Raw genomic sequence first — 21190 nt, 5'->3', positions numbered from 1 at the left:
CACAATTATGTTTTTAGTATTTATTTTCATTATTCAATTATTGTATACCTTATAATAATATGTTGATTTTGACTGTAAACAATTGTCTCCTGATGTGGAAAAAATGTCTAAAATTATATTTCATAAAGACATAGCTATACTGTAAACTTGTTAAAGACACTTCAAGTCCATCAGGATCGCTCTGTACACCGTATACATGACGTTATTATTATAGACATGTATGCGATACTCGGGAGAATATAGCGAAGTGGAATTAAATGTCCCCCGTTCCACATATACAGTAAAACCGTCAACACATTATATACATTAATAACATTGTCACGGGCCCATCGTGCTGAATATGTAGCACAAATAAGGTTTATTACCGTTTTATGATCGGGCCCGGGCTTGGGCCGCCGCCACCGTAATGATTGGTTTGACGAAAATCGACGATAATTTCGTGTTTTATCGCCGATCTCGGCGCCCTCCTAAATATTATTATCGATGCTGCCCATAAATAACGCTTTTATTTATAGCTTTTAATTTCTCAAATGGACCTATATTGGCCTTCATGAAGGCATGCATGCAGCACCTTCGGTAAATGATATTTTGGTATATCTATTCATTTCCTCATTTCATCATACCTAATGGTTTTGAATTATGTGAAATGCGCTGCACCAATAATATATAGTAATCTGTCGTATTATTATAAAATAAAATTTACCTACATAAGTTTATATGGTTATTTTTATAAAGGTATAGTAGATATATAGTTGGTATCCTATACTATTTGTGTCATAGTGCGTTGTTATTGGCGGGCGAAAAAATTTATCCAACTGAACAACTAATGGAACTCTCAAAAGTCTTTGGAGTACGGATCCGGACATTTCGGCGTGGCCATCTCGGCGTGGCCATTTCGGCGTGGCCGTTTCGGCGTTGCCGTTTCGGCGTACAGCCTTTTCGGCGTGGGTCGATTTCGGCGTAGTAATTTTTCATAAAATGATTTTAATCGCGTTTAGATAATATAATGTTAGTATTGATTATATTGTACCGATATCATTTATCACCTTTTATCTCACTTTCGTCGGTTAGATGCAGGTATGCAGTATGAACTCATTGAACTGTATATAATAATAATATTTATAAATATATATTATAGTATGGGATTATACTGTCATACAACATAATCTATATTACGGTCTAAGTTAATAAAGATATAGATTTAGGTATAGTTAACCTATACGCTGTATTGATAGACGATCATTGAGTAAATCATCAAGTAGTCAGTAGTTAGAAATCGCTATGGCACAAGCAATTATTGAAACTTTCCGTGGACGTGAAATATATGTACATGATGGGTATATGTATATTTTTGATGCATTTAGTGCAAATAAATTAAAAAAGTTTTGGCGATGTCGTTACAAAGATTCGTGTAAGGCGAGAATTCATACACTAGTTGAAACAAATAAGTTTTTAAAACAAATAAATGAACATTCGACCCATGACTCGGAAGCGGCTAAGATTGAAGCTAATTATGCAGTTACCAAGATGAAAAAACGAGCACGTGAGACAATGGAGCCTACATCAAATATCATCAATGAATGTACGAGTGGATTATCACAAGCAGGAAAGGTAAATATCAAAATTTTAATAACTTCAATTGAGAATTAATTTTAAATTAATTAGGGAGCGTTGACGGCCGATGGAGCTTTAAAAAAACAGATAAGACGCACGCGGCGTGAAATTCAAGCTGCACCCGATGCTCCAAAAGATTTGGTTTCATTAATAATACCATTGAATTACCAGTCGTATTCGCCATCTGAAGGTGTAACTGAACAATTTTTACTACACGATAGTGGACCTGGAGTCGATAGAATTTTAATTTTTTGTCGCCCTCAAAATTTAAATATTTTATCAGATTCTTCCAATTGGTATGTCGATGGCACATTTAAAGTAGCACCTCATTTATTTTCGCAAGTATATGTAATATTAAGTAAATACCTCGATGGCGTTCATCCCCTTATTTATGCTCTTTTACCCGATAAAAAAAACCAAACGTATGAACGGCTATTTAAAATATTAATTGAATTAAAACCAGGGTTAAAACCAAAATCAATTGCTTGCGATTTTGAGCAAGCTGCGATCAAAGCAATTAAAAACAATTTTCCTGAAGTTCAAATTCACGGATGTCTATTTCATTTGACAAAAAATTTTAGACTTAAAATGGGTGACCTAGAATTATTTTCGAAGTATAAAAACGATGCAGAATTTTCAATTTATATTAAAATGATTTTGGCTTTAGCTTTTGTTAAAATTGACGACATTTACAATAGTGTAAACTTATTATATGATGAACTGCCTGAAGAAATATTTCCTCTCTTGGAATGGTTTGAAGAAAACTACATCGGTACAGTTGTAAGAAACCGCCACGCCGAAATGGCCACGCCGAGATGGCCACGCCGAAATGGCCACGCCGAAATGTCCTAGACCGTTTGGAGTACATACAATTTAATATAAAGAGATAATATTGGAATCATTTCATTGTGAATGTATTATGGATGTACTCGTATGTAACGTGAAAAGCGTTTCCAAATAACTATTTATAATTCATCTCATTGATATTATATATCCTGATGTCTTATACATTTTCCTTTGATAAATGATAAAATCCGGGATAGAGCTCTCTATTAAGGGGATTATATTTATTTTTAAACAATACATTTTAACGGTTTAAAATTTGGGCTGTTATTATAAATAATGGTACCTACTTCATAAAATATTTAGTATTATGTTATTGGTATATTATAATTATCAGTAATACTAATTGGGTTAGTAATTGTTATTATAATATTATACGCGTATGCAAGATTCACGAGGGGTGTTCATGCAGTATCATTTTTGTGGGCTTAACTTTTTCTTGACTTATTACTTATATAAGCTATAATATAATATAGGATAATGATAAATGATTTATCAATTTTAAATATATTTTTATAAATTTCACCCGCAATAACCATTAATAATTATAATACAATATTTGTAAATTAATCAATAACTTTATAAGTTGGTAGAATTTTTGCAGGGTTGGCGGTAACTCACATTCAAACTCTGTGATGCGCACTACTATACACTATGGTTACTATTCTCATTGATTTTATTTTGGTTATGAGATTATGTATAGGTATTAAGGCGTATTATCCAATAAACATTCCTTAATGTGAATATCTATTTCATCATTAATGTCCAAACGTACAAGGTTCACAGATTAATTTGGTATCCTCAAAATAACACCGGAGGGGTTGGATTCAATGTCTCTTTATCCTGTTACATGACCTTATGCAAGTTAAGAAGACGCAACTTCGGACCCTCGAGAGTGTGACGACCAAGTATTACGGAATGTAACCCCTCGGCCACGGTTTGTAATCTTGAAGCGAATATCTGCCTTAATTAATTGGTCCTGTCTTAAAGTTTAATTGGTTTCCGGCTTATCACTTGTGACGTATTTTGCTGCTTGTCCGAAGAATTTTGAATCTAACAACAACTTTATACGTTTGTCCTCTAAACATGACACTGACATTTTGATGCATATAATGGACTAATGCGCCGAGGGAGACTTCAATGTCTCGTTGTTTGGGATGTTAAATAGAAAGTTTTAAGACAGGAATGAGTATTATACTACCGTCCGTTATAATTATAATATGGTACAGTGCCGCCACGATTTATGTTGAAAACTCGATAAGGTCCAACAAATTTCTGCAGTATAAAAATATTTTATTTAAAATTTACTTCTTCTATTTTTTTTTGTAATTTGACCATATTAAACTAGATATTATATATTTAACCATCATGGTATGGTTACAAAAATGTGATTTCAATATCATAGAATTTCTATACTTATAGTGTTAGGTATATAAATCTTTTGGTTATGGAACCTCGAAGATACGCATAGGTAAAAAAAAAACAAAAGACATGTGGTCGAAACCCATTCAAATATTCTCTTACGTCATACGATGGTGGATTTTAAGTACATCTAAAACGACGAAACAACACTCATACGCACACACATACACAATGCACTTCTTTAACCCATTATTATTGTTTGCTAGCGTTACTCGCGACAAGCACACGTAAAAACAAAAAAAACCGTTGTTGAGCAACGAGCGCCCGAGAACACTGACCTCCCTCAATCGACCGGATATGAACGTACAACGGATTATTATTATTATTTTTAATACGCGAATCCCACGGGTAGCGCTTGGAAGCCATTATGTTGATGAGATCCCTGAGTTCATATAACGACGACAATGCATATTATAAGGCGTGAGGCCTTTTAACCAGCTGCAGTATATATATATTGCAATCAGGGTTCGCATTCCGATGCTCAGGGACTATAGCGTGGGCACATTAAAATACCCTAACCCTACACAATGTACGACAACTTAGGCTCCGCTTGGAAATTATAAAATTTCGAAATCGTACCTACTCCGAGATGTGTGCTAAACCGTTTCACGGGTGTCCCGGCTCCGCGACTCCCACTATTTATGACGCCTTAATGCATGCTTACATATTATACGGCATTTTATTATAATGCACATAATAATATAGCACACATGCAATTGTGCAGTGCATAATAATAATAATATATGTACATATACGACTAGTTATGTATATATTATACCATTATAATATAGGTGAACGTCCTGTCGAGTAGCGAGCTCTCCCCATATTAATCCCCCGGGCACAAGGATTTCGCGCGCGCACAAATCCCGGATGCTTTATTCCGTGGCCCACTCCAAGACTCAACCGACCTTCTGCCGAGAAAATAATAATAAACAATAGACCGACCGAGCGCGTGTGTACTGTACGCGTATGCCGCCCGCTCTGTTATAATGTAAAGCTTATTACTATATACATTATTATTATTATTAAATTATGCACATGTAGGAACATGGTATTATATCTCTCTATATATATATTTATATGTTATTCGAGGACTCGTCGTACATCGAGCTAGATTTTCTCTTTTGAGTCTAACGCGCTATGCGATGATACGACCGATATATGCGAGCACTCGTGAAAAAATGCAGTTCTTTCGAGTTAGGAAATCCGTATAATTTGTTTATTGTCACTACCGTGGATTTTTAATAGGGTTCTTTTTAGTTTATTGCGGGCATTTGACACTGTGAGATACCGTAAACCGCTATTTCAAAGGCTTTGATAAGTGTTTAATGCATACACATAATGAATATACTGCAAAAGATTAATTCCTCGCGTAAAAAAATGTAAATAAGTCTACAATTGAAAATGTTGTGTAATTAAATAAAAAAACGAGTTCGTATGTGCTTGGTTTATGTGACGTTCACCTGTGGAAAAAAGATTAACGTATTGAAAATGAATCATATCCTACATGATGTTATAAACAAGCAGCTTGCGAATAATATGATTTATTTTTCAATTTATTATAATAATTATTAATGAAAAAATAAAAAGTAATACTGTCGCAGGCTTAACTATTGACCATACATGTTGGATGACTAAAATTAATATAATATAGTCAACGCAAACTCGCAACAGATTTAGATCCGCACCCCATTTATTAACAGATTGTAATTAATTTACTAACAGACTCTGGGACTATCAACTTAAAAATCTTTTGAGACCTATACTTCTTATTATTTTCGAGATTATTTATTGATTTATTTTATTATTACTGCATCAACATTAAGGTTATTAGCTTACAATTAGACTATATAGTTATGTATGTATGTAGTTTTTAATGATGTTAGAAAATAAAAACTACCTAAGTTAAATTAAGTTGTACATTTCAAATTTTTATTCGAGATTATTATTTGTCACTAAAAAACTTGTTTGAAATAACATTAAAACATAACTAAAAAGCGGGTAAGTCGTGTATGTCACTCTGCAGTACAGTATGTTACGAGTGGGTTTCTGTAATGGATGATATTAAATTTGAATTCAATGATGTAATATAATCGTATACGAAAACGATTCTGAGTGGAGACGGCTTATCTGTCTAGGATATATTATAGATTATTATAAATTTTCAAATCTTAGATTTAAAAAGTCGCTCAAGTGTTTTGAAAATTTTACCATGTCCTAGGTAAGGCTAATATAATAAGTAAACAATCCAAATTTCAAGTTTTTTGAAGTTTCAACCGAATTCAGAATTACAACAAAAAACTCCAAAAATTAAAATGTCTATAAATAGCTCAAAAATGGCTATCAATTTTCGAACTTTAAACCGTAAGAAAAAAAATAAAAAATTTTTCTCGTCATTTTTCATTTGAACTTTGAAGCAATATTATAATATCGTCCGTAATTATTTAATATTATGATAATTGTACGTTTTTTCTCCTTTAACCGCTTTTATTTCGAGTACCGTTTCGAAAATCGAAAAATGACCTGTTCAAAGTACCAGCTCAAGAACATCACCTTTCAGAAAAGTTGCTACAATTTATACTTTTGAGCAAGTTTAGAGGGGAAAAAAGTGTTTACAGAATAAAAAATAAAAAATAAATAAACATCATTGTAAAACCGATACACTCCTCGCTCCACCCAGAATCTAAAACTCTGAATATATAATATATGGAGGGGCTTTAGAAAAATTTGGGTGATTAACCTTCCCTATAGTTGTGCCTATAGATGTATATTATCTACTGCAGTTTACCGCTATACTGACACATTGATAACTATCGTAGAATCAAAGCACTCGCTGCAATTTCGGAGAAAGAAAACACAACACATTTGTTTTAAGTCTCGATGGGTTCGCGGAATTTTTTTTTTTGTATTTTAAAATCTAAAAACATATCATTATTATATTCTCTTTAGTCTTCAGCGTCTGCACGTTGACTATTATAGTCGGTTTTTATCTGAATTTCGCGTGTACTGTACACTGTTTACCGATGGACCACAGCCACAAAGCGCTCTGATATATGTGTATTGTTTTATAAACTTTAAATCCCTCCTGCTATGTATAAATAATATATTATATAGGTTTATTGCAGTCGGTGCACCATACATCGGTGCACCGAAACATTATTAACTACGTTCGCATAATATACACATGGTACGCCATGATGACTGTAACGTAAGTTTGTGAGTGTGTGATGTACGAGAAAAGCCGATTATCGATAATCCTTGTCGGTTCCAGCACACACATACACACACACACGTATACGGCTGTAATCGCGGGGATACATGTAAAATATTAAATAATATAATATATAATGTTTAATAGAAATTTTTTGCCGACAGTCCAGCACCTAATTGTTCGTAAATTAATCATTCGATGGTTATACCTCGTCGGCCAGCTTAAAAAGTTCCTCCCCCCACCCTGCAGGTGTACCGCACGTCAACAAATCCTCGGCGTTAGCTGCAGAGGATATATTCTAATGTTGGTACCTACATATACAACATTATATTGTATGTATGTGCATAAAAATTTATCTGCCTACTATATAATATGTTATAATACGCGCACAAGTCCCCAAGCACAGTCCGCGGTCGTCCGGGGACCGGCGACGTTGCAGTGCGGAGAGAGGACGCCGCGGAGTCAGACGGACTTGATGAATTTTAATAATCTCTCTTTCATGTGCAGACGTATATTGTAATATGTACGACGATAATAACGATGGTAATAATATGGACATATTTGTTTATTAAAAACAATACGCCACTTCTCCGACCCTCACGAGGAGCGCACCGCAACCGAGTGTTGTTAGTAATCCTCTGGCCGGCTGCACGCAGTACGCGCCCATTCCACCGGGAACATTGTCCCTTTGCAAAAACCAGCATTTCGCATCCAGCATTTTGCGGTCACCCCCGCCGAATGGTTTACCGTACCAAACGTCTCGTATATATGCGTATTATAAAATAGGTATTGTTTAATATGTAGTGCACGCGCAATACGTCCTGCCTCAAAAATGCAATTTCTATGAACGAGGAGAACATCAAAGTCGTTGCGACGCCCCGCAAAACTAAGATTTTGCTCGATGTTTTTTTAATTTTTTTATTAAAGCCGCAACAACTAAGGTTATTGGCATATTGTACAATGTAAACATTAAATTAGGTGCTAGATAACACTATGAATAGTAAGTACAATGTAGATTATTTATAAAGGTATGACGTTAAAATATAGAAGTACAGCATTGGAAGTGAGTGAAAGATGAAAAGAAAAAAAATACAAGTCAAAAATAGATACAAATACAAATACAAATGTCAGATAAGGTTATACAATTTGGTTATTTTAAGAAACCTTATGATTTTGATAGTGTTTTCATGATCGGGTCCAAGTGCTTCGTATAGATGCTCAGGTATACTTAAGGCTGTCCTGGTGTCTACGTAGTTTCGACAGTATAGGAGGATATGTTTGACAGTTAAAGCTTCCCCACAAGTTGTACATAGGTCTGGGTCTTCTCGTCTCATGAGGTGACGATGTGTAAGCCAGATATGTCCAATTCTTAGTCTATTGATTACTACTTCGCTCGATGATTCTATGATGATTCTAGTTGATTGCCATTACCTACCGTATTTCACGTACCTACGTCATTGCGTACCTACGTCGCCGTAAAAACTATTTCGACTGATCACAATATTATTTGAATAACCTTAATTCGTATTATTATTACACCATATTTCAATTCTGTTAACACTTTACGAGCATAAATAGTCTATATATATATATATGGCATACACATACCAATTAATCATACTAATAATTTATTTCCATTTTAATTATAAACTCTTATTTTAAAGCTTCAATAACAAAACACTTTCTATTGAACTATACCATATCTTATGAATTTACATTTAATAACAGTACTTATAGTTAATTATAATAACCGATAGAGGATAATTTCATCTTTCAATTACTACTGTCGTGATATTCCGAGTTTTGCGGTTGCAATATTGATGAAAGAAAATTGTTTCAAACAATTTTCATTAATGTGCTACAATTAAAATAAGACAACTCGCTGATTATTTGAGTCTGGGATAATATCCCGAATTCTCCAGTTCCAATTGTTTGATTATAGGAATAATATGGTATAAACGTGTTTTTTTAAAAATTAATGTACGGTAGGTCTTATATTATACTATTAATATTTATAGGAGTGGGGAGGAATAATAATATTGTATTTACGCATAGACCTTATACTCCTTATAGTATAAGGTCTATGTATTTACGAAATCAAAAATAATTTTAAGCTGTATGCTTTGTCGATAGATGGCAGCACAGTAACTGTATGTCACATAATCATTTTGAGACCTGGTATATTATTTAAGTTTTAACGCTGAATTATTATGTTTAAACACAAAGCCACATACTTTAAAATACCAAAATTAAATTTTTATCTGTATATATTGTGACCGAAGTTACTCAATTCAGACTAGATTAATGTATTAATTCATAAACTTGAAAAAAATTATGCTCAATAGTCAATATAATAAAATATGTATGCATATGAAACATAATAATTGAAACTATTAAATATCATATACATTTTTTTTCTTTGATTTGAAGTCCAAATCTTAAATAATATGCAAATGAATAAATATCAACAGAATAATTTTCTTAAATACAAACAATGTTTAAATAGAAATATTTATATATTGTTCTTCTTTAAATCTTGAAAGCTATTAACTGTGTTTCAAATGCTTTTTAAAACTAAAATTTTGTAAAGTATTCGAAATAATTATATGACTAAAAATATTTTTCAAATTGTAATGACATTGTGTTTGTACAGACTGTATAATAATGAAGTATTTAAATAGTGAACGTAACGATAAACAATATACATGAGTCCCATACAAACATTTTGAATTTAATGATATTGTGCTTAACCTAGTTTTATAATATATTAAGTGATATAATGTAAGTAGGTATGCAGGTCTATCTATAAGTACTAGTTAATACAAATTATAAAACTAAACTATAGTTACATAATTTTTAAATATATATTTTTAAATTAGTTTGGCCCAAATCACCTTAAAATCACTTTCAAATATTTTCTTTTTAGAATGTTCAAAATAAAGATACATAAGTATACACATAGGTCTCATAGGATTGTATAATTAATGTATTAATTACAATTTATAGTAATAAAGCAATTCTAAAATAATACAATTAATTTTTATTAGCTAGTACAATAGTATAATATCTATCTAAAATTAATAATAATTATAGTTTAAAATGTAAATAGATAATAATTGTGGATCTAATGTTTATGTTTAAAGAAATCGAAAAATGTGCATGTATTTATGCTATTTAAAATATAAGAATAAACTTATAGCTTATTCAAAATATTATACTTTGTGAATTTCAGTTATTTTTAATTTTAATTAAATATAAAAACATATTAGAAACTAAGTATTAAAAAAAAAAAAAAAAACAATACTGTATTTTTTACTCGATGTGATTGCATACAGGTGTTAGAATTAAATTTCGTGATGTACAAGTTTGGGCGTGGGACTCTCTAAGCGTTTGAATAATGGTCAACATTCAACACCATAATATATTTACATAATTATATTATAATGCGTTGTTCTAATAAACAGCAATCGCCTATCACGCAATATGTATTGTGTTGTAATAAAAAAAAAAAAATCATAATAAATTATTAAAATTATAGCTTGTTTAGAAAAAAAAATTTGCTTTGTATAATGTATATTAAAATTTTTTTTACTTTAGATCATATAGGCGTTTTGAACACTTTTTAACATATACATATGATTTATTACACGACATTTTAACATAGCATGGCTTATACGTACCTATGTACGTACGAATAAAAAAAGGGTTCCTACGACTATTATGTTATTGTGTTTTATATAGAAACGACGACGTGACGGTTTCCAATCGGGTAAGTACCCTCTGCGTGTAATTGGTTAACTTTGCTGCTTTTTATTATTTTTTGTTTATCATTGTTTATCATATTGCCATCAAATGTACCGTGTAACCGAACGTTGCCACAGCCTCTCGTTTGCCGGAGGGAAGTTAAGGTCGTCGGCGCCGAGTTGGGGTTGTGCGCGGATCACTCGAGATATTTGCACACGGAAACGTCGATCGCACACGCATCGCCGGCAAATGAACGCGAAATGCACCGTCGGCAAGCATACAGAGTGATCAGCAATGACAATATAGTAGCCATAAACATATTAAATAGATACTTTATAATATACGTATATTCATACAGTAGGTATATGTCCAATGTGTATAATATGATGACAAATAATAATCGCACTTGGATAATATTTCGAAGAGAATTGTATAGTTTTATTTCGAATGAAATCTGTATAAAATGTTATTGATGCCTTTAATAATAGCGAAGTTATAGTTTTAAAATTTTGCGTACCTACATGCATTTATCGCCTAAAATAATCGAAATATCATAGATAACGATGATGATGTTAGCTATGTTACTTTATTGTAACAAGTGTTCTAATAATCAAATGTTATTATATATACATTTCCGTTTAATATAAGTTCATATAACCAATAGAATTTAAATTAATTTACAATAATGAGTTCCGAAAAAATCTTTTATAAGGAAACAATAGCATAAAAATATTATATTAATTTTTTTATTCCGACCGACTTGAGAAAACAAGAAACAAAACAACTGAAAGAATATCGTTCTGACATTTAAAATATTCTACAGAAAAGGAGATTTTGTGTGCAAAAACGTATTTATTCATTCTATGTTAATAATATGACGTAGAATGTGTATAAAAAAAAAAAACTAACTAATCAATAACCAAGAGTCACTAATGGGTGGCTACTTAGTGCTTAATTCAAAACTTTCATATCTTTTAATTATTCTCAGCATATAAACTTATTGTGCAAAACTGTATAGATTGTTTATGTCAAATAAAAAAGAAAAATAAATAATGTATAATCACCGAACGCATTTTGATTTTATGTCAGTTTTAGTTTTAGTACAATCGCTCTGTATAGGTTTACATTGTAAATGTAGATAATACAGTAGTACTTTTTTTTATTATTATAATTAAGAAGCTTCGACTGCATTAGTTGGCCACTATTATTGTGTTACTTTTTTTTACAATATTAGTTTCAACAATTATTTAATATAATATAATTATGATATATTCTATTTCTTGTTTTTTATCAAATGTAGGCTAAGTTATGTTTTGGCCGGCCCCTTCGACTTCGAATAAACCGATTCCGATTGTATAATAATATACGATCGCTCTGTATATGCGAACAATGTAAATGTAGGTAATACAATATTGTGCTCGTATACACTCTTATATGTTATAATATTGTCTATATTTTGTTGTACAGCTCACCGACGTTCGCCTTTGGGCTATTTATTCGTTCACCCCATCTCAACCATGACTCTATCAAGTATATGCATAATACATATATGCACATTTCATTTAACTTTCATCGATCGAGTGGTACACATCAATTGGCGAGGCTATACTTTCGTCAAGTAATACACACGTGTATACGTCATATTAAAATATTGTTTGTTATTTTATTTGTTTTGTACGCTCTTTCTATGCGCGTTGTGAAGCGTCTCTCGCGGTTACAGCCTTTATAAGGAAAGACTAGGAACAGCGTCGTATCTCCCTACAGGACGTAATGTTATAACATGTCCTAACAGCTACAATTCGCAGAGGTTATTAATATAAAAAACAATATACTCGGGCCACATTTTTATGTGCACAACGACAAACCATGTGCATCATGAATGTACATGTGTGCACTACACTACGGTTTATAAAACCAAAATTAAATAATATACCAGCTACTAGGAAATATGATTATTTCCTGAATTTTGTTGTTTTATCTAATTGCATATTGTTAAATTATTATATTATATATACATAATATGTCCATATAATAGAATATATATTATGTAATATTGTAATACATTTCTTTTTCAAAGACAGAATGGAGAATACAATTTTCATTTAAAGCAGAAAAATTAAGCGTGCAGTCCGAAATTTTACAAATAACAGCGCATGGTCTAATACTGTTAGAGAGGATATTACTTTGATATAGTTTTTTTTTCAATGTGCGTTTAAATTTGTAAGCTATATAGCTGGTGTTTAAATGAAAAGATTTAACGTTGTTAGCAATAATGTACGTTTTTAATGAGATTTTTATATTTATTCGTTCTCCCGTATCGTCTTCGCGTAATTTTACTATAGTAGACGGTGGGCGTGGAGTTAATTATTGAGTACCAAGTATTTTACCAAAATCGGATTACAAATCTCGCGATAAAAATGAGTGGGATCTGAAATGTACAATATTATGTATATATCGTATACTTATATATTTATAAAGAAGCGACTGCAGCTAAGACAGATGTCATTCAACAGCTAAATTTTTGCATAATACCATTAGGCGTTGTCGTAGTTATATATCGTCGTGTTTTATCCTCGTCCGCGTACCGCACCACTTCGAAATTCGTTTAAAAGTCTCGAGGTGCATAATAAGGGTGTGCGTGTGTGGGCGGGAAGGAGTCGGAGAGGGTAGTAGGAAACGAGATTTCATCGGTGGAAATTGTTCGAAACGATTTTTCGGTATAGAAAATTGTTCATTAACAACGTCACGTCGGTACTTTTCGAGAAGAGTTTTACCCCGGCCTTACGCCACCGACGTAGGTTAGGTTAGGTTTCTCTGAAAAATATGGTCCCGCACTAACATTACCTCACCGCGCCACGACTGTGACACAATATCGAATTAAGAGGCGTGTATTTATATAATATTATGAATTATTCAAAAAGTGATTTCTCGTCTGAGGCGCATAAACTCGTACGAGTTCGCGTATATAAAATATATGTATACACATTTCAGCGCACCGTCGTTATTATATTATACACATTTTATTGAACGATCTCGACGCGAATGCGATAAAAATTGCAATACTTTCTTCTTGATTTATTGCATTAAAAACACCGGCGACCGAGCATAATTGGATTTCGATGGGTTGGTCCGCCGTGTGACTGTGTGAGCTGCAGCGCGTTTGACAATACGTAATCACGCGAGAAACAAACGTTTGCGACCGACGACGGACCTAATTATTGTTTTTTAAGGGTGTACTGGTCGGGTCAGCGGCGCGAAAAACACTCGACCGGACTCGTAGAATCATTGGCGTTGAACCGGTTAAAAAAAAAAAAGTAAAGAATTACGCGCTCCCATCGTGTGTGATTCAATCCTAATAATATGATGTAAAACATTATTATTGAATTCGATTAAAATGCGCTCGACCATGCTCATAATATATTAAAGTCGTAACACAATATAATATTAAATTATGCATAGGTACTGCAGATGACGACGATGGGGTCATCTCGTCGTTTCGTCTCGGACGATTTTTCGAGTGTATTTTTTATTTGTGTGTTCGGATGCGTGTAATAATTCTCGCTTGACCACTGGCGTCGACGACGACTGCCACTTGACCGAAAAACCCGTCATCGTACACAAAAAGACTGGGGGGGGGTAGTGGAGCGGCGAGAACTACCGCGCGGTAACCGTTGTTTGCCGGACGGCTTTCGAGTGCCGCAGCAGCAAAGGGTGTCGGGACACACACATAATAAAATATACAATACGAGCGTCTCGCAGTAATTACTCGGTCAACACGACGACTGGACCGGACACAAAAGACGTGAGGCGTCGGTCTTGTTGACCGTTCGGATATAGACCCACCCGAGCGGGTCGGGGGTGACATTTCGCCGCCGCGGGGTTTTCCGCCAAATATCACAATTCGTTGACATTTGCCACCCGGCTCGGCCCCGTTGAGTTTTCCTCCCGAGAGAATCGCTGACCGTTTGACGGACGCCAGTGTATATATTTATATGTATATACTCGTGTGTGTGTGTATGTGTATAAATCACGGGGCGCAGGCGGTCGGGGATCAAAAGCCTCACCGTTATTCACTGGCCGACTGGCGTTTGTGTGCATTTTCCACCGAAAGGGTGAAATCGCCTATGGATTTAATATATTATTATATCGATATAATCGTTTGACAGATATATATATATATATAGAGAGAGAGAGAGAGATAGGTACATAGAGAGGATGTTATAATTAAATCGTGTCCGTCAATCGACGTTGTCGACTGTCGAGCATAATATTATATACGACAGAGCGCCATTGAACCGATTTTAGATTCGTTGGATTCGGTCAGCTTTATTGCTGCAACTATCATTTTATTTCCAACATTGTACCTATACATGTTGGTACCATGTTAGTAGTTGATTTAATTTAATTTTACATGATACTTTGAAGACCTAAACGGTATATAAAATTAGTTTAGAACAATTGATGATGACACTAGTTCTTACTCTACAACTGAAATAGATGAACGAGATGATTTATTAATTATTATTTAGTTTTCACCGAGGACATTAAATTATGTTGAAGAATTCTCATAAATAATACAAAAAAAAAAAAAATGTTCAGTTATACTTTAGCTATGAGTTTATTGTGGATAATTTTAATGAACAATTTTTTTAAGCCTGAAAACGTTTTTTTAAATCATACATCTTGTATTCTTACTAAAAATATTAGTTTTAAATTTTTAAGCATAACAATTCTTGAGTATGAATTTTCGTGGCTACCGTACAAAAAACATATTCGTTCTCACTAATGTTCAGAATTCATTAAAACGATACAATAAGGTGAAGTTTGTATTTATGTTTAGCATATAATAAATACATATTTACTTAGGTACTTTATATTATGTTAATGTATTTCAAAATCATTTGTTTTACAATAAAAAATGTATTTTAACGAAATAAATAATGTTCAGAAAATTCTTGAGAGTGAGGGAGGTAATTTTCTGGTCATTAAAAACGTATTTGGCATCTAACCAATTATTATATTATTTTTGTTCTTTTCTCATTATTTTCCGGACTATTATCATTTGGATAGTGAAAAATATCAGACAAACGTATATATAGTTAGACACGTGTCTTTGTAAACGTATAATATTTATATAGTTAGACGAAAGATCAATTATTGTTTTGTATTAGGTATGACGTAATGGCTCAGTATCACGCTAACACGTTTGAAGTGAAAAACGTCCGAGTTTGTGACTCGGAGAAACTGCAGGTCGTGTATATAATTAATGAGATTAGATTGTACGGTAAATGTATGGGTAGTAGGTACCTGGGCTGTTTACTGAAAGAAATCACAAAAAATGTGTAGGTCATTAATAAAGCCACGATAGACACAAGATGTGCATTTCAGAAAGTGCCTCTGCCCGAGAAAATTATACACTTCAATAAGAAACAAAACAGCATTAAACACCGCCACGTTTTACACTGCAGTTAATTTTTAAGGAGTCCCTTGCGAGACTACCCATATAATTCCATTGTCTGCAATGGCAAGTATATAATATTTATCCGAATCAACCACAATGGCCCATGGGTGTCACTAGAGTCCAAATTCTGGGGTAGCAAAGTTTATTTTTAGAAAGTAAAAATATTTTTTATAGGTTTAATCATTATTTTGTATAATAAAAATGCACATGTATAGTATACTATAGTAACTATAGTTAACATTTTAACTGAACTTATTAAAAACAAATATAGATTAAGAAAACAAATAACAATGATACCTATATTAATTATTAAATGTATGAGTACTAAAATATTTATTATTTTAAATTAAGTCGGCGTTTGTTGTCAGCACAAAATTCGTCGATAACTGCATTTTTATTATAGATAATACTATCTTAAATAGTGATTCGTACACATTTAATAATTAACATCGAATATATTTTTAAAATCGAAGGCTTTTTTGGGGGTAGCGAAATGATACCCTTGCTACCACAAAAAAAATGTCTGGGGCAGCAAAAATATCCCTCGGTACCCCTTAGTGACGCCTATATATTTACAGTTTTACACGTACCTATCAATATAGGTAAGTGGGGTGTATTAAATAAACTATTTATTTTTTTAATTAAAAAATACTTGATTTTTGGATATCTATGTCTCATGATGATTACAAGTTACAACACTATATTTTAAATAAATGTCAGATTATTATTTTAATATTTTATGAGAAAACAAAATGACTTTTACCTATTCATTAATACTAACCCATTGTTTTCTTAATATTTTATGAGCAGCTACTTTAAATTAGTTATTAGTTAACTGTTTATATTTAATACTAACTCCAGCAGTTATAAATATAAAATATTGTATTATTTATTTTATATTTTATAGATTTTTAATCGAATAATATAATTTTTTTCCAAAACGATAACTACTATACAATCTTCGCAGTTCTGCAGCAATACAGAAATTTATATAGAAAAAGTCCAATTTTACTGAATTACAGTATTACTTTCGTTGCCATGACAGGCTTCAAATGACTTTGAATGATTCAAATCTGATGTAAAAATGTTATATTATGTTGATATTATATTAAATTATTTTTGAGTAAGTAATTATTTTTTTTGTAACCATCAATTTACATACAAATTCCAAAAATCATTCATTTTGTTACGTAGGTATGTCTAATATCTCTCAGAGCTAGATAAAGAATATAGTAAATTTGTAATGCTCTTAAAATTATAAACATTTATGACGCGTACCTACAATATTTCAGACTTTCTTATTTTGTTGATTTTTAATTATCTGCAATCGAATAGTTTCAAAATCTAATGCACTCGTGGTAGACCCGTTATGAACACTCGGTGTGCATAATACAAATAATGAATCGTAATATAATCGTTTTGATTAAAAATAAATTAGTTTTCAATATCTAAAATCGAGCATGCTCAATATTAATATATTATAAAATAATATATAGAGAGAGGTAGATACTTAGAAAATCGGTGCTTATATAAGGGGCCTATATTTTTTTCGATTGTGTTTTTCCTGTTCGTTTTCCATACGACTATCAAACAGCCCGGAGGAGGAAGATTTCGTCATATTATCAACATATTATATAACACCCTTCGCTTTCCCATAATATTATACCCATCGAAGTTTCGACTGAGTGTTTTCGAGTAACAAACATCTTATAAAAAGTTTAATTTATGCGATCGTTATTATAATACGGAATCTTATTATTATTAAACGGTCTCCATTAGCATTGCGTACTTATTGTATATTATACTATTGCGAATTATTATTATTTTTTTTTTCTTAATATCGTCATTATTGTATAATACGCCTGCCGCCATCATCGTCGTTCTCGTCTATTAGCATTTTATATGGTACGAATTACTGTACGCGCTCTACGAGCACACGGCTGACACTATATAATATTATACAATAACTAACCGATCCTGCACGGGGATTTGCATCGTTCCGATTACGATTATTGTTATAGGTGTATTTTTTCGGGGGGAGTAAAAGAAAAAATCCGTAAAATAAAAATTGCACGTTATCTTCCCGTTACAGACGCTTTTTAAAAAACTATTAGCCCAATCTGTGTATAAATATATATATATATATATATGTTTTTTTGTCGTCGTCACTAATGTAGTTCGGTTAAAACGCGAATTTAATAAAAACACACATATACATATTATACGTGAAATGCTTTTCGCGCATAACGAGATTTCCAAAACGACGCGCCGTGTTGTCGGCTTACAAATAGTCACATTCTTCAATTCTTGTGCACATTGATATCGATTATATTATATTATTATAAATTATAATAATATTAAACTTTCGATCATATTTACTAAAAACAGCTCGAGTCGTTCGAGTTTCACGTTGCCTATGATTTTTAATATTTTTTCTAGTTTTGAAGAAATAAAATATGATTATAACCTGCATCAGGCACATTCTTCTTCAGCTTAACGGTCCTTGAAAGTATTCTGCCGTCCATACGAGAACGCGCGCGGCGCGGTAGGTCACAGTTTTGATAACACTACGGTGTTAAATAATTCGCAAATTTTTCCAAACTAAGAAAAAAATTAAAATCAGAAAATTAATGAAAATAAAATTTAGAAATGTCAACATTTTCAGAAAAACAAACTCTACAAAATGGCTATAATCAATTTTTTTGGAAATAATTAAATACTTACTAAACTTTTTTACCAAAACATTAAAATAAATTTAAAAATTATATAATTTATTGTAGTCTCATCCTTTTGAGTCTTATTACAAACCAGGAATTTCGATAGGAAATTGCATTCTGGCTCTGTATTATGCATTAGTCCGTTCGATTATTGAATACGGATCTGTTGTTTGGTCACCATATTAGGCCGTTGATATTGGTCGGATTGATAGTGTTCAAAATAGTTGTATGCGTTTCGCCGGTCATTGCCTCAATATCCCTCATCTACCACATGATTGTGGGCCAATAAGTCAAGCTTTGAGACTTGATTCCTTTTCAGTTAGGCGTGATAATTTTGATATCACTTTTATTAAAGGTCTGATCGAAGGTCGAGTTGATGCCCCAAGGCTTCTTGGAGAACTTAGTTTCCGTATTCCTAGTAATACTAGGCTTCAGTGTAATTTTTATATACCTACCCGCCAATAAATCTTATTTCTCCAGGAATGCCCCACTTTCAAGATTAATGTATAACGCAAACAATTATAATATTGATTAAACCATATTTAGTACGAAGGCTCATATAATAATAATAAAATGTCTTTTAAATTTTTTTAGAAAATTATAATTTTAAGTAATTATGTAAAGCATGTTATAAGTTGCTATAATGTCTTTTTATCTGTTATCTGTGTTATTTTTTCTTGTATAATTGTATAAAAGTCGTTTAGCGTTGATTATGATAAATAAATAAATAAATAAAAATAATGGCCACAAGATTTCGTCTCACTTGCAATTTTGTAAATTTTTATACCTTTTCAAATTTTGATAATTCTCACATCTTATTTTAAGATTAAAAAAAAAAATTTCATAGTAAAATATGTTATATATTACCATATATTGTGTCTAAAATAAAAAAAAATATAAATCTATAAAGGTGAAATAGCATATGACCTATTATATTGAATAAATATTTTTGATATTCTTTCAATTTTATTATAGGTTATATTGTTCATAATGTGACGCAATTTAATTGTTTGGCTTCAATTACATCAAAATTCTGTTTACTAAGATAAAAAATAATCGTAAAGTGTACGTCATATTATGCATATTGTAACGTAAGATTAGAAGTCTTAATTTTTTTTTTTGGAGGGGACTCGATTATTGTTAATGCTTAAACTTTTTTTTCTTTAAATTCAAAACTTTATTTACAACACTTAATGATATGGATGGGGACGATGGGGTGTATACTTGTATACGGAATTTATAATTTAATTTAAACTACCACACAGTTTCAACAGGCAAGCTTTTTTGTCAGTGGTTTTTATTTACATAATCCCAAAATATCGATAAATTCTTGTTTTATCCTTTACTTAATATATTCTGATCGTAAACATTACACCCTTTTCTAATACGAGATACATACGTACATTTCCCCAACATGCGATAAGCAATAACAGACAATAACACATATAAATAATAAATGCATTGATATCGCAAAATCCAAAACGGGTGGATGATATAAGTGCGTTTATTATTATAAAAACCGGACGGTTTTGACTTATAAATTAGGATTTATAAATGAATTCTGCTTATTGTCGAGACGTAAAAAAACGACATCTGGCCGATGGCTGAATGATTGATATTGGATGAAACTTGTTTTTTTTTTTTTAAATTTGAAAATGTAGTGGTTAAATAATGTTTTATTGTAGGATCTGAAACAATTGTTTATAGTATCCGACCACGTGCACCAGATTACTAAGTATCTATAAAAATTTTATTTTATTGTTTATGTAGAATATCCTCCTGAGATTTGCCTTATATTATCAAAACTTATTATTATACTGACGTATAAATATTTATATATAATGACATATTTAAAAATAATAAAAACAATTTACCGTTTCCACCAATTTACTTGTTGTGATCAAAGTATTACGAATCAACAAAGATTCAAATATAACATTTTTATAGTTCACGGATATATGTATGTTATATGTACAGTATATATATATACTTAAATAACTTACATATTTAAATATTTTGATATAAGTTGTATTAGTTATTGTAATATAAACCCAAGCAACATTATTTCAAGTTAAAAGGTTGGATTAAATATTCCATTATATTTCTATAAATAATACTCGATATTTATTTTACACAGGTACTCAAAACTCATGAAAATTCAAAATGTACTTCAAAATA

At 31.8% G+C, this 21190-nt stretch overlaps 1 protein-coding gene across 1 annotated transcript; it reads left to right on the top strand.

The window, feature by feature from the left end:
• The first annotated feature begins 1168 nt into the window (after positions 1 to 1168).
• LOC149055361 (uncharacterized) lies at positions 1169 to 2466 on the top strand. The gene is made up of 2 exons (XM_089229548.1): positions 1169 to 1611; positions 1666 to 2466. The coding sequence occupies exons 1-2, from the start codon at positions 1282 to 1284 to the stop codon at positions 2464 to 2466; spliced, it is 1131 nt and encodes a 376-aa protein (XP_089085674.1). The 5' UTR covers positions 1169 to 1281.
• Positions 2467 to 21190: the final 18724 nt, after the last annotated feature.

The sequence above is a fragment of the Diuraphis noxia genome, unplaced genomic scaffold, assembly GCF_037042655.1.
Source record: "Diuraphis noxia isolate RWA-SAM2 unplaced genomic scaffold, SU_Dnox_SAM2 contig0005, whole genome shotgun sequence".
NCBI lineage: Eukaryota > Metazoa > Arthropoda > Insecta > Hemiptera > Aphididae > Diuraphis > Diuraphis noxia.
This window is presented reverse-complemented; position numbering and strand designations above follow the sequence as displayed.

Bases quoted from the DNA above. Each gene is read 5' to 3' on its own strand.
- LOC149055361 (XM_089229548.1), top strand. From the start codon at position 1,282: ATGGCACAAGCAATTATTGAAACTTTCCGTGGACGTGAAATATATGTA. The intron at 1,612-1,665 runs GTAAATATCAAA...TAAATTAATTAG, and splicing joins GATTATCACAAGCAGGAAAG to GGAGCGTTGACGGCCGATGG.